This window comes from Protopterus annectens, chromosome 1.part0 (genome assembly GCF_019279795.1).
Source record: "Protopterus annectens isolate FY-2018-M chromosome 1.part0, PAN1.0, whole genome shotgun sequence".
Taxonomy (NCBI): domain Eukaryota; kingdom Metazoa; phylum Chordata; order Ceratodontiformes; family Protopteridae; genus Protopterus; species Protopterus annectens.
In genome coordinates this window covers 976,625,462-976,641,161 of record NC_056725.1, presented here as the reverse complement: position 1 = coordinate 976,641,161, position 15,700 = coordinate 976,625,462, and the positions used below count along the sequence as shown (strand labels likewise).

Here is a 15,700-nt window from a genome sequence, read left to right as displayed (position 1 = left end):
ATGGGCAGGTTTGTCATAAATGGGTTATATGTTTTATTTCTTTGCATACTGAAAAAATGTTCAAAACCACAAATTTAAAACACACTCTAACAAGTTATGCTGCATTATACAAAGAATATAATTTATTACAAACAGAGAGGTGGATCAAAGAACACATGCATGAATGCATGGCCCTAAAAATGTGTGCAAGGGGTCTATGGTTTGAAAATAGCCCAAATATAAACTTTACCTGCAAATGGCGAGATGCTTTTTTTTGAATGTGAGTTTCAATGCTATTTCAATTAATGTGAGTTTCAAGGGCAGGCAAGTTTACTGAAAATGTTAAGTCTGTTTTCATTACAAGACTGTATTGTTTTGTTTAGTAAATGTCTAGCAATGTTTATGCTATAAAATTTGAAATAAAAGTTTTAAATTAAATCCAAATGTCTGCAATCATTGTAGAAGTAAAGAAGAAACTAATATGCACACTGAGAGGTTTGAACTGTTATGATAACTGGACAGAAATAGTCAAGTGATGGGGCACTGGAATAGGTGGGGGGAGTGGGAATTGTGAGTGTGTGTGTGTGTGTGTGTGTGTGTGTGTGTGTGTGTGTGTGTGTGTGTGTGTGTGTGTGTGTGTGTGTGTGTGTGTGTGTGTGTGTGTGTGTGTGTGTGTGTTGGGTCCTGATCCATTACCATGCCTAGGGCCTCATTTGACCATGACGCAGCTCTAGGTATATTATGAAAGAGAAAAAATGATGTAGAAGTAGTTGGCATTTTTATTAAGGCTTTTCCAGCTCCTGTTTGTCATGATGCTAACACTCTGAAGAAAATAACTGAAGATAATTGGAAAATTATTAGTGGCAATCAAGAATATTGAATTGGCTCCAAAGTTCACATTCAAAAAAAGAAATGATTTGAAGTGGTTAATAGAACACACTTTGAAAGAAAAAAAGTGTTGATCAAATCATTTTATCATGTGATTCATTAAATATGTTATAAAAGGGCATATATTGGGCTGTTTTATTCAAACGTGAAAGCACTCAACTTATTTTGTTTGCCCAAAGAGGTCTTTTTTGTTTTCAGGTGTTTGTAATTTTTCAGTTTTTGGAACATTATTTTTGTGAATTAAAAAAATGATTAAACTCAAATCTGTATATGTCCGAGACTTCTAGCTAGTATTGTAAAGCCTCAGGTCCTTTTCATGGGGTATAAATGTTTAAAGTGCATTAACATCAAGCATGCATAGATACTATAGTCCTTCTACCATTCCATTAAGTCTGACATAATAGAAATGAACTCTGTAGTGTCATTAATTCTGGAACATATCTAGGATAGAAGAGGTTTTAAACATTCTTCCAGAAACATGAAGAGTGGCAATTTAAGAGAGCCTTAACCTGGCACAATGGGTCACACTGTGTGTGTGTGGGGGGGGGGGGACTCATGACTTTTATGTACTTTTGTAGAACATAGACAATCTGAGGGTTCAGTGCTACTACAATAAGTTCTTGCATGAGTTGTGTTGAAATCACATGCTGTTGTACCCAATGTAGAGTATGGTTTAAATGATTTTAGCTTGATCACAAAGAGGGTTGAAGGAGAGCTTACCCTCTGAAAAGAAAAGGCCTTAAAATGTGTTTTTATTGATATGTCCCTCTAAGAATAATCTTTTGACAAATAATCTTGAATACCTCAAATCAGGTTGACCAGGCAGCCCGGTGTAATTTTTCTTTTTTTGTTTCTCAATTATCCCTCAAGATCTTTCATTTTATGGCCTGTCTTCCCCACTCTTACTTCAAAACATGAGTCTCTGGTTCTATTTTGTTGGTCATTCTGTCAGTCAGTGCCATGCAAGCCTGCAGTTGTCAACAATCAAACTCATTTTAACTAGGCTCACTTTGATCATCAAATCTCTGGGTTGGGAGAAGCAAGTGAGTATTGCAAGCATTTTAGTTTGGCCATAAACATTTATTTCATTTAAGTCTATAACTAAACTTGTTTTACTCTCCCCTAGTGCTTTCTGTTTGCTCCTTTTCTTGACAAAGAAAGCTTATTTGGGTTTAGCTTCTTGGGAGTAACGGGGGACAATGACATGAATGGACTGATTCTTAGTCCATTATTTTTTTTACCAGAGTTCCTCAAATAATTATTAGTGATAGGCTAAACTTCAAGGAGTTAAGAGATAACCAGTAATAGAAGGAAACTATCTCAGATGTGGAGGAACTGCACATTTGTGGGTGTTGTTCCTCATAGATTGCTAATATCATAATCCATACAAGCATCAATTCATAAACTGACTTTTGATGTGTGTAAAGTATTTTGCAATCATCATTATCCGCATCCAGTATTTAAATGTGCTGTTTGTTTTATTCCATAAGAATAATCCTTTGGAGTTCTTGACTGTCTACCTCATGGGAAAAGTGAAGCATACTGAAGGACTGAAGCCTAGTCAAACTTTTCTGACTGAAAGCAACTCAGAAGCAGCAAATCTAAGTGCAGTTTTGAAGGTAACACCTCATGTTCTTGAAATGCTATGATAATTCACTTTTCAAAATGATTGTGAGCCACATTAAGTATTCTGACAGAAAAAAGTGAAGTGAGGCAGTATTAGGTAATTCATCTCCAAGCTGTATTTTCTGTTGAGTAGCACAAACATACTGAATACAACAAAGTGCTGACACTTTCAGCTAAGACTGCAACAACATGGTTGTATACATTAAGTTTTGAAGGGATTATATCAGTCAAGTTATTGCATGTAGAGCTGGGTCTATGGTTAATCGTTGAAGAAAATATCTATTGAACGGCGTTTAATCAAATGCTACTAATTGAAACTGCTATTCATCGTATAGGCTTTCCATTGTAAACCAAATCATCGAATAGCAATAGTTGGACAACATCAGAATCATCCGATGATGCTGTCAATTAAAACTAAATAAAAATAATGTTTGGAAATATGATTTCTAAAGTGTACACCATATAAAATAAAATACAGAATGCCTTTTACGTTAATAAATAAAAATGTTATCCCCATATAAATGTGCAATCCTCGAGTTGGTATATATATATATATATATATATATATATATATATATATATATATATGTATAAAATTAGCAGGGTGCACCCCCCACAAGAGGACGATCCAGTAAACATCAGACACTGCTTATGTGGGGGCTGCATCCCCCATGCCCTTGCTAATTATATATACCAACTCCGGGATTGTACATTTATAAGGGGATAATATTGTTATTCATTAACATAAAAAAGGTGTTCTGAATTTTATTTTATATAGTGTGCACTTTAGAAGTGGAAGTTGGCCAGCTATAACTGCTCCATGATTTGTTTTTTGATGTAAAGCCTATATGACAAAAAGGAATTTTGATTAGTAGCATATGATTAAATGCCATTCAGTGGTCCCATGTAGAGCCACCTACCACCTGGTTTCAGTCTGCCTTTGCAGCATTTAGAGCAGTTGCTCTGAAAAATTGCCCCTTTATTAGTAACCTGAAGCCATAGACTGTAGCCCCAGTGACAAACACATGCTAATGTTTCCTCTGCTTCCCATTTTTTCCCCAGCAAAGTCCAGATGCACGCTGACATTAAAAAAACACTGATATTCGTTGTTACCTGCAAGAAATTAATATTAAGTGTTTTGGGAGGAAGAAGACATATGAGTCAGATGCTGAGGCCTCATTTGTACTCTTTCTGTTATACCCAGTGTGGTTTTATTGTCATTAACAAGTATTTACTTATACAATGAAGCAGTAGCAGTCATATCACTAGTGGGCAGGCCACACTGAAAGCAAATACCAGTATGTTCCATTTGGGCTATAGTCCTAAAGGTAGCATTTTGATTCCACAGTGGCTGTTTCCCCATAATTCCAGCTTAAGAATGTCAGGATCTCCACAAATTTGTGCATTGTGGTGCATACCTGTCAGACCACAGTAAGAGATTTACAGCTGGTTTATTTCTTAAAACACTCCACCCTCCAACCACATGGTATGTACCAACAGCTGCCTCTGTTTTTGGAATGTAGGTGATTCAGTGGAAAGTCTTATAACTTTGAAGGTAGGAGAATGAATCACATTGCACTGCAAAGTCTCTACCACCTCTACTTTACCAAACTACCTTGTCACACATTCCTACCACACAGTACCCCAAACGTCTGAATATCACAGCAAAAGGATTTGGTAAGTTGCGAACTGTAGACTATGACTATGACATAGATGACTTTTGTAGTAATGTGCTGTTTAGTAAAAGAAACACATCACAAACTATGTGTAAGTGCTTAAATATTAAATACATAACAAACTATATGTAAATGCTGAGTTTGTTAATATTAAGTCTGTTCCATGTGGCCTTAATATCCAGCCAGGTTATGAGCTGCTGAACCATTTCATAACCCTTTAATTTAATGAAAAATATCAGTTATAGAGTCTGGCTGTCAATTAATATGATACAAGGAAAATGAATCTAGCATGATATGTCAACAGTGAGATGTGCAAATGTCATTTGAAGCAAACTGAATCTGTGTTTATGACAACAGAAAAGTACTTGTTTACCCAGGGAGCAGAGCCTTGCTGAACCCCATATAGGGGGTTATTAAATGTCATCCTAGTTCTTAAGATAACCATCTCCAGAGTTCCTGTACCTCTTGGACAAGGAGAAATCCCTTCTTTATATGAACATCCAGAGGAAAGCAAAATTTAACTGGCTAAAACTATAACTGAAACAGATAATGTTAGCCAGTTAACATATACTCCAGGAAAATATGTATTAACAGCAGATAAGTGGCATAGACACCAGTGTAACAGTTAGTTCTATTCAGTAGCTGTGCAGGCATTATGGCAACAAAGGGAGCTAGCTATTCATACTGGTAAGAAGTGCTAAGGTAAAGTGTGGAAGCCTGGCAGGGATTAAGTTACTCCAATGTTAATTTAACTTTAATTGTCTTATTTATTAACTACTTAAAGCCACAGTGGTGCAGCAGTTAGCGTTGTCACCTCACAGCAAGAGGTTCTCCCGTTCGATTCTCGGCTGGAGTGCCTTCTGTGTGGAGTCTGCATGTCCTCCCTATGGTCGAGTGATGTCAAAGATATGCAGGTAGGTGCATGCGTCAATGGGCGTGCCTTCTTTGAAGGTTGGGCATCGGGCTGGCAACTCTACACCTTAACACTCCACTGCCAATCATTAGCAGATGGGTGTTGCTCTGTGGTGACCCCTAACTGGGAAAAGCATAAATACTTTATTTATTAACTACTTAAGTTCCTCTAGGCTTCTTTTCAGTCTGATCAAAAAGACACTGGCTTGGTTAAAAAATTTTCCTCCGAGTCATACAACACACCAATGGAGACTGAACTCATTATTACCAATTCCCCTAACTTTGTCTCCTCAATCCCTGCCTTCATTTGTAACCACTGCATTTTAACTTTCACAGTTCAAATTCCCACTAAAATGCTAACCCTACCCTACTACATTCTTACCAAAAGCAAACTATCATACATTACAGACCCCTCTCTTGACATCACAACATCTTCTCCTTTCTTATTGCACCTACAAAACAAATAACTTTCCAAAACATCATACACCTCTACAAAGCTTCCATCAAGTAATGGGTTACAAACCATGAGAAAGCACCCATTCTCTGACAATAGAAACATATTCACTTGCCTGAGGAACCTTGTAAAACAAGCTATTTATTTAACTATTTATACTTTATTGGCCAAGTTAGCCCCCCTTGGCCAAGTCATATTGATTAGGGGAAATTTGGCTAGGACATCAGGGCATAGCTCTCAACCTCCTAGCTCCAAAATGGGAAAAACTGGCCTTCATAATGTGGAACAAATGGGCAAAATGTGGAGCACACACTCTTGGCTTACTAACAACTTCAACCAGGAAGGTCATAGGATGATTAAAATATGCTGCTTTTACTTATAAATATGTTAATGAATTAATATGATTAATTTATACTTACCATGACTATCAGTTAAAAAAAGCCAAACAATGATTGTGTGACAAACCTTTTCAATGTGGAACACCATGGTAACAGAAAAACCTGTTTATGTTGCTAACATCTATATGATTCCTATTAAGTACGAAAAGGAACTAATGGTGATTACACTTCCTGTTATACGGGGCTCCAGACTGAATCCAGTCCAGAAGGATTCTGTTTATGAAGGAAGAGCAAGCAGGTTTGGGTTTAATAAACCCAATAGTACATGGGGCATCTTTAATTTTATATAAGGTATTAAAAGGAATTATGAAGGAAAATAAAAACTTGATAGAAATGATACTATATTATAAATACAAAGAGATATGTAAAGATAATAGGGTGAAAAGTTTGTTAACATTTGAACAAATAAATATGGACATAATAGTATTTCGTTATTGTGGTGCACAAAAACAGGAAGAAGTGAAGAAAATGGACAGAGTAATATTTTATGCTTCATGGACTATATGGAACGAGAGACTAAGCAAAATTAAATACAATGGAAAATGGACTTTGACAAAAATTTTAGAAAAAAATAATGTTTGGTTGTGGAAAAGAGTGGAGGGAAATGCTTAGACTCAAGTTTATAATGTATGTGGATGTGTAAATAGGTGTAAATAATATAAATATGTAGATATGTAAATAATGTCTAATGTATATATCAATAAAAAAACCCTACTCGTCATTGTTGTGAGTGGGACCCATTTTGAAGCAGTACTTCCTGTTTCCATTTCAGGTGCAGTGGCAGCCTGGAGAAACAGGGAGGCAGATGGAGAGAGAAGTAGATGATGGAGTGGTGAAAGAAATGGAGGTGGAAGCAAATATTGAGAGAGGAGAATTTTGTGCAGGATGCTGAGGAAATGTTTCAAAGAAATCTGTTTGCTGGAGATGAATCAGCAATGATGTATGTATAATTACAACCCCTTGGGACAGTTGTGGGATGATTTACGTAAAGAAATGGTGATGCAGAGTGAGACAGAAAATGGAGATGTGTCCTGGGGGGGGGGGGGGGGGCATTATGGAGAGAATACAAAAGGAGGATGCAGAGATAATCCTGAAGAATAGTGGTGCAATGTAAAATAAAACATATGCAGAGAAAGTAAAAGAAGGCAAAAATGGAGTAGCAAAAAAGAAGGCAGAAGAAAATGAAAAATGTAAGTACATGGTAAGGCTTCAAAGTAAAGAAGACAAATAATGGACAGGTATAAAGTGTGAAACAATTTATTAGCTCCTTTGGGTGTAAAGGCACATGAGGTAAGAATATTTATTCTTATTAGCAAAGAGACATTTTGTGACATTGTATCTGAGACCGTTTTTTTCAATGGAAAATTATCTTGGAGAATATGAAAGAAAAAAGACTGTATCCCCTGGAATCTTTATTTGCTAAAAGCATTTAACAGGAAAACAAAAAAAGGGTGTATGGAGCGGTAGTTGGGACTGTAATATTGTTTTAAAAATAGAAAAAAATATACATTTACCAAGCATGATAAATGTGGAGAAGGGGAATAGGGGTATTGTAAAATACTGGGGTCAACCCAGAACATGTCTTTTTTTGTGGAAAAGCAGGACATTTGATAAGTAACTGTGACAAAATAAAATGTTATATTTGTGGAGAAATGAGACATGATGCAAAACATGTGAATTAAAATGTGATAACTGCAACAAAATTGGACATTTATGAATGGATTGCAAAAACGAAAATAAGAGTAAGGAAAACAAGGAGAAGACATTTTAGAAGTAGTGGAAATAGAAGAGCAATTAGATGAGAAAAAATAATAAACGACATAGAAGGCTCTGAAATAAGTGATGAAAAAGACATGCATTGGGAGGTGGTAAAAGAAAACAATGTTGGTAAAAGGCTAAAAAGCACAAAAAGAAAATTTAAAGGGATAAGTTAAAAAAAAAAATAAAGGAATGGATGAAAAAGAATATATACAGCTAATGCCTGGAAGTTGGTATAATGGTTACGGTGTTTGACTCACAGTCACAAGGTACAGTGTTTGAATTTTACCTGTGGGACTGGAAATGGCTAGAATGGCTTATTAAGAAAATTAACCTAGTAAATGGCTATGAGCTCATGAAACAGTAAATCTATGGAAAAGGGAAAATTAAAATGTTAGAGTGTTTTATGTAAATATAACTAGGATTAAGAATATAGTAAGGAGAGTTGGGATTTTGGAGTGGTGTAATACATGTAATGTAGATGTAATTATATTAGAAGACACAAGATTTATAAAAAAATGAAGAAGGATTACAGGGTAACTATGGGGAGAAAAGATAATCTGGAATTTAGGATATCAGAGATGTTCTGGAATAGCTGTATCCTGTAAGAAATGCAGTAAAGATATTAGGTGTAACTTTAGCAAAAATGGTAAGATTAACCATTGTAGATTTAAAATGGAAAGAACAAGTATATAGAATTATAACATTATATGCTTATACTAATTGTAAAGAAAGATAAAGCTTATTCCATTAAATCCTAGCTATCAAGTGATAAATATGAATATTATAATAACAGGAGACTTTGATTGTGACAAGAGGCATACACGAAAACAAAGGAAATTAAGTAAAAAATATTAGAAGTTCTGAGATGTTGTAAGTTAAAACTCTGGGGCAAAAATTCATGGACTTACAAAAGAGGGATGTGTAGAACTGAAATAGATTATTTTGTAGTGTCAGAAGGTTTAGTTATAGAAGAAGGGAAGGGTAGCTGAAACAGGATTTTCTGATCATCTTGCAAAATGGCTAAAGATAAACGAGGAATATATAAAAATAGGCAAATTAATAAAAAGGATAAATGAGAAAGCATGGAATGAAAAAAGAAAGAGATTAGAACTGACCCAGTAGTCAGGGACATAGGGGCACACACTTACAGCTGACCCAGTAATCAGGGACTTAGGGACACACATAGTAATCTAGTCTTTGACCATCATGTGTCTACAGTAGTAAGGAAATCATTCAATGTTGCACAACTTATAAACAAAGGTATGGCATCTAAGTCCAAGTAAGTCATTGTTCCACTGTATTTGGCATTCATCAGACCTATCATTGAGTACAATGCCCCCTTTGGTATGTACCTAACCAGGCATATCTAGCAATTGGAACGTACACAGAGGTTCCTAATTAAAAGAATACAGGGCATAAGTAAAATGTCCTATACAGAGAGCCTCAAGGCCCTATCCCTGTAGTCTGCCTCCTACAGGCTGTTGAGGGGAGATCTATGCCTGGCATACAGGGCATTGTTAGACCCCACTCTGATGGACTTCCTGCATACCCAAAAAAACAAAGCACCAGAATTACCCATTCTAAATACTTAAACCTTACCTTTGATATAAAAAGGACCTGCTGGAGAGACAGGTATATATCCCAGAGACTAACCCATCTATGGAACAGGCTCCCCATCCATGTGAAGTAGAGTTCCTCCCTAACTCAATTCAAGTGCAACTTGAACAATTGGATGGAGAACAGGAAATTTATCTCTGGTTTGGCACCTATAACTCTAATGGACACAGGCAACCTGTAAAAGATTCATCCATAGGCCCCTGCTTACACTTATCAAAGGTATCAGAATTTGTCAAAGATTTAAGATGCATGGCTAGGCTTAAAAAGGCCCTTGTGGTAGTTAGCCTAGTAAACACCTATGAACCTATGAACCTATTAATATTTTGTAAATAAGAATTATTTTTTTATATAAATAAAGGACCCCTACACTTTTCAGTCAGTGCTATGGGATTGTTTACATCTGCCGGAGCTACCACTGGCTCATGTAGATGGGGCCGCAGTTTAATGTCTCATCCAAAGCATGACATACTCAGTAGTGCAACATCCCCACACACACATGCGCGCGCACACACACACACACACACACACACACACACACACACACACACACACACACACACAAAACACACACCCTTATGCTACACTGCAGTGTCAGTATTAGAAAAAAAATCCATCTATCTTATTTGGGAATAGGACCAATAGCCTTTTGATCTTCTGGCACCAGAGGTAAGTGTACTACATTTTGAGCTACTGAGAGCATTAGAAAACATAGATTCCATCATCTAGTCTCCTTCCAAAAATCAACTCTTAACAACCTTAAATATTTCTGGAAAATGGTTAACCAAATCACCAATCGGGCACAATATTCCCACCCATAATATTAGAGGCCATACCATCCACCTCTGTATTGCTTTTTGCTAATGATTGTCTCAAATAATTCTCCTTTCTTCAACCTATCCCATCACACTCACTAACCTTCCATCCACCTGTAATACTAGAGCCTCCCCTATGCTTCCTCTTCTATTTCAAAACCATCTCAAGAAAATAAATCAAAACTCTCCTTAACAACATTCTCTCCTGTGCTCCAGAAGAATCTAATGGGATCCACCCTTAGTTATTTGCCATTGCACAGACTTTTTTGTGGAGACATTAAAATAATATACAATAACTGTCTCACCCACATCATGCCCTCCATCTGGAAATAAGCATATATCAAACTCCTCCAAAAATGTCCAAACCCTCATCCATCACAAAATTTTTTCCCTATCTCCATCTTACCCACCTTTGGCAAAATATTTGAAAAACTGATTTACACTCATATATGTAACTACTTCCAGACCTACAGGATCCAATTGCTCAGACAGTAGGGCTTTTGCACTGTCTGAAGCTCCCACCTTGCTATGTAAACACTCACAGACCCCATCCTCCTAAACACTGACAAAGGAAACTTAATGAGAGCTGTCAATTTTGGATACTCTCCTCTCCTACCTAACTCCTTTCCACTGCAGGAATTAGCAAGTAAGCTCTTCAGTCATTTAAAGCCTTCCTATCTGACAATCACTTCAAGGTTAAAATTGGAGTTTCTTTATCAGACTCTGCCCCACTATACTCAGGTGTACCCCAAGACTCAGTCCATTCTCCCCCTTCTTTTTTTCCATTTTCATCAACTCTGTTCTTGCTGACATTCCACTCTTACCTGCCATCCTTTATGTTGATGATGTGATGATCTATAGATCTCATCTCTCTGCCTCTGTAATCAAGAAACAACTATAAGAACAAATTTCGCAACTTTCCAACTGGCGGACATAGCAACAAACTATCCTAAACGTCAAAAATTCAAAATATATGATATCTAGAACAAAGTCCAAACTGGTATATATCTCTCAGTAATCTAACCCCCATGAAGCCATCAACTGGTACCTAGGAATTTGGTTGGATCAGTTGCTTAAATTCCAACACCATGTAGAAGCAAACAAAGCAAAAATCAACTAGCAACTATTCTGTGCAACTAAACTTTCCCACTTTCTGTCCCCTGAATGATGGATAACTACTGGAAAAGTGGTGTGTCTTTCACAACTTGAACATGGGCTACCCCTAATGGCATCAGCATCAAAGAAAAATCTCCCCATCCTTACAACCCCCTACTAATAACATCTGCAGATTTATTGCACTCCCTAACAAGAAACAAAATAATTGCCAAGTTTTAGCCAAAGCTCACTGGCTGCCCATCTATTATAGGGGAAAAAAAACTTTTGCTCCTGTACGTCATACTTTTCAACCAACAGTTCTTCCATTTTTTTTGCCAGCCATTTATTTCTACATATATTAGACTGCATCCCCTTTCCATAACGTAACCTTTCTCAAAAATCCCAAATTAAAGTTGCACTGCTCAGACTACAGCTTCTCCAAACTAGGACCATAAGTCTGAGCATCCTTTCCAATCTGTATTAAATAATACTTCTCATTTAAAGTATTCAAAAAGGAAATTAAACATTTCCTCTTCAGAGATGCTTCCTGCACTCCTCATTCTACCACCCTGCCATTTCATCTCTTAGTCACGCATGTACACCAGTGTTTGGATACACTCACCCCACTTTTAACATGCGTCCAGGACTTATGCTGTATATGTAGTGCACATAAGCACAACTAATTTCTCCCACCTATGTAGATGATGTCTCTTTACCTCTCTAATTACTCATCAGACTGAATTTGTATTATAAGCCTACTGGTTCTCTTGTTACTTTCTTGTCTCACTGAATGCTCTAATACCAGTTTTGTATTCTGTACTTTATTATATTTTCTATTTTGAGCAATCAGGCTAAACCTGTAAATGGTCCAGAGAGACTGGTTTTCGACCCTGATTAACAGATGTAAATAAATAAATAATATACAGGGGAGGAGTAGCACATTATCCCTGTGTGTATTACTGCCAGGTGAGTTATATTAATGTCTAGTCATTATGAAACAAGGTTTTGTCAATATAGTATTTCTTTAATTTTATTTTTTCTTGATGTTCAGGTTCATACCACTAGGCTCCTGGCTTATTTTGAAGAGAAAGGTTTTTTTATACATATGTGGGGAAATTTGGTCAGGATACCAAGAAATTTCTGTGCAGTTCTTACTAGCAACTACCTTTTTTTGCAGCCACCTAAGCTACCACCAGATCAGATAGACAGGACATCAGGTTAACATTTCATCTGAAAGACAGTGCCTCAAGAGTGTGTGGTGATACATTTAGAGTATAGAGTGGTAGGCCTCAATATAAAGTAAGTAAGTAAGGAAGAGTAGAAGATGGAAATGAGAAGGAGTTGAACATAATGATTAAAGGCAAATAAAAGTACACAAAGGTTACTGAGATTAGCACCTAGGGAACCAGGATAATGTGATCCATTAAAAATAAAATACTGTGATATTTGAGATATTTTTGAGCATTACACATAGCTAATTTTGGTCATCACAAAGCATACAGATTATAAGGTGGTGTCTCTGAATCATACAGATTATAAAACAGCATCTCTGAATAATAACATATTTGTGCTTGCTTTTTTATACAACTAACATTCTTTTTCATAAGAGTAAGAGAAGGCAAGCAAGTTAATCAATCAAATCAACTAAAACACTTAGATACTTCATAGAGATTATGCCAGCTAGTTCCGAAGTTTCCTGCAAAAGATTAAGGTTATGAGCAATTGATAAGCTTTATGTAGTAGTTCAGGGTTTGAGTCTGTTAGTAACAAACAAACGTTGCAAAAGCAAAAAGTAATTCTAAAACACACCAAACAGCCAATACTTAGTCCAGCGAAATTTTTCTTTATTCTCTCCCAAAAGATCTGGTACCTCGGCTATTCGCCTTCAAAGGATCACAATTTAATGTTACATAGTAACAGTATTTATACAAACATTAATTGGATCAATTAATCAATTTATTACATAATTAATTGCAAAAAAGGAGGGAAAAGAAGCATCTAAACATATTTAAAGTGACCTTCCTGTTTTTAAATATTGTAAATATTTTAAATATTTATATTATGAATAATATATATAAAAATATAAACATTTTATATAATTTATCATCAAGAAATATTCCTAACACATTAATTAATCAAATTATCATATGCCTAATTCTAAATTAAGTCCTAAAGGTTTTAAAGTATTATATTTCAGAATCATTCTAGTTTCTAGCTCCAATAATCTATCACAAATATTATCACCTTTACAACTAAAAGGTTTGCCCAAAATACTGAATTTTAAACTATCAGTTTTTCCTTCATGAGCTTCTAAAAAATGTTTGGCAACTGGACTGGATAAATTATGATTTTGAATGTCTTTTAAGTGTTCTAAAATTCTGACCCTAACCATTCTTTTAGTTTGTCCAATATACCATACATTATTACAACAGCAAGTAAGTGTATATACAACACCAATAGATTTGCAAGTGAAATAATGCTTGGGGTAATGGTTGACATTATTAATACACCTGACATCAATGATTCTATCACATAAACTACAGGAACCACACCTGAAAGATCCCATGTTGGTGGCATTAGGAATTCTTTTAATTAAGAGATTATTATTCAATATTTCCTTTAAATTTTTCCCTTTCTTATAAGAAAATATTATGTGATCAGGAAAAAGCTCACCTATCTGATCATCCTCACTGACCAAATACCAAAATCTCTTAATTATAGAAACAAATTTTTCAGAAAAGGCAGTATACCTAGTTACAAAAAAATACCTCTTCCACATCTCTATCTTTGTTCTTAGAATCTAAAACATTCCTTTCTATCTTCCTAAATGTTTTCTGCTTATTAATAATATTGTTCATACTAGCTAATAACTGCCTTTTATCATAACCTCTATCACATAATCTAACAAATACCTCATTTAATTCATGATCCAACTCAGATTCTATACTAGTATGCTGATATATCCTTTTGAATTCTCCATGAGGTAAAGCTCTTAACAGGTGTGGAGGATGCATGCTAGTAGCATGCAAAAACATATTTACTGACGTACTTTTCCTGTAGGGTCTAAATCCAATGATATTGTTTCTTTCAAATAGTGTTAGATCCAAAAAATTAATTTGATTCCTGTTGATCTCATATGAGAATGACAAATTATGTTCATTTTCATTCAAAATTTCAAAAAATTCACAAAACTCTATTACATCCCCTTTACATATAAAAATTAAATCGTCAATAAAACGCTTATACAAAATAACTTTATATTTAAAGAAATCTGAAGGATAAATAAATTTCTTTTCAAAAAAATCCATATATATGATGGCATAAGTGGGAGCATAGGCTGCTCCCATAGCCGTTCCCTTAGTTTGTAAAAAATACTCCTCATTAAATACAAAGTAATTATGAGTTAAACAAAATTCTAACAGGGAGATCAAAAAACTAGTCCTAGGACCTTCACCTAACATATTATGAATGGCTTCAAGCCCCCATCTAATATTGATGTTTGTATATAATGACTTAACATCAATAGTCACCCAATAAAAATCGCTATCCCAAGGAATTTTGGTTACTTCATTAATCAGATCTTGAGTGTTACTAATATGAGCATTCACTCTTTTAAGATGAGTTTTCAACTGGAAATCCAGAAAAACATTAACATTCTCCAAAAACGAACCTATCCCTGATATTATTGGCCTACCAGGGGGCTCCACTAGATCTTTGTGAATCTTGGGAAGAGCGTATAGTATGGGTGTGCGAGGGTCCTTGATATACATCTTCTTAATGTCAGCATGCAAGAAGAAACCTAGTCGTTCCCCCCTTTCCAAAAGAGTTAACAATTCTTCGTTATAGAGTTTAACAGGGTCCCCATCAAGTTTAGTATATTCTTCACTATTAGAAAGCAATCTATTGACCATTATACAGTAGTCAGATCTATTTAGGATAACCCAATTACCCCCTTTATCTGCACATTTAAATATATAATCATTTTTCATTTTTTTAAGATTTTTTAAAGCTTGCCATTCACCTTTGCTTAAATTAAATTGTTTTTTTTCCTTACAAAATTCTTTAAACATTAACTCCATCTCTTTGAAAACAACTTTTTGAAAAATTGAAATAGCTGGTACAGAAATAGTAGGTGTAAATTTACTTCCAGTATTTCTAAATTTGGGCATCATTAACTTTCCGTAGCCTGTCAAATAATTGACATCAGGGCTAATGTCATTATTGAAGCACATAGAACAATCATCACTATCTTCCAAAGAACAATCAGATTCATCATGTTCATAATTATATACTGACAAATTCATTAAACTTTCATCAAAATCAGTTTCATTTTCATTAATTTCTCCATTTTGAACAATGATATTAACATTCATGTTCTTGAATTTGGACTAAGTATTGGCTGTTTGGTGTGTTTGAGTCTGTTAGTCTCTGCTTGTAAACCAGGCTGCCTGCGAAAAAAAAAGCACTTATGTCTCGTACATT

The 15,700-nt window shown here is 35.4% G+C and overlaps 1 protein-coding gene across 2 annotated transcripts in view; it reads left to right on the top strand.

The window, feature by feature from the left end:
- The window catches only part of ECT2L (epithelial cell transforming 2 like), a 1,012,011-nt gene that overhangs the window by 655,813 nt on the left and 340,498 nt on the right, over window positions 1-15,700 (top strand). For both annotated transcript variants that reach the window (XM_044064710.1, XM_044064701.1), the window contains exon 14: window positions 2,358-2,486. In XM_044064710.1, the coding sequence (XP_043920645.1) occupies window positions 2,358-2,486 (129 nt within the window). The remainder of the gene's footprint in view (window positions 1-2,357; window positions 2,487-15,700) is intronic.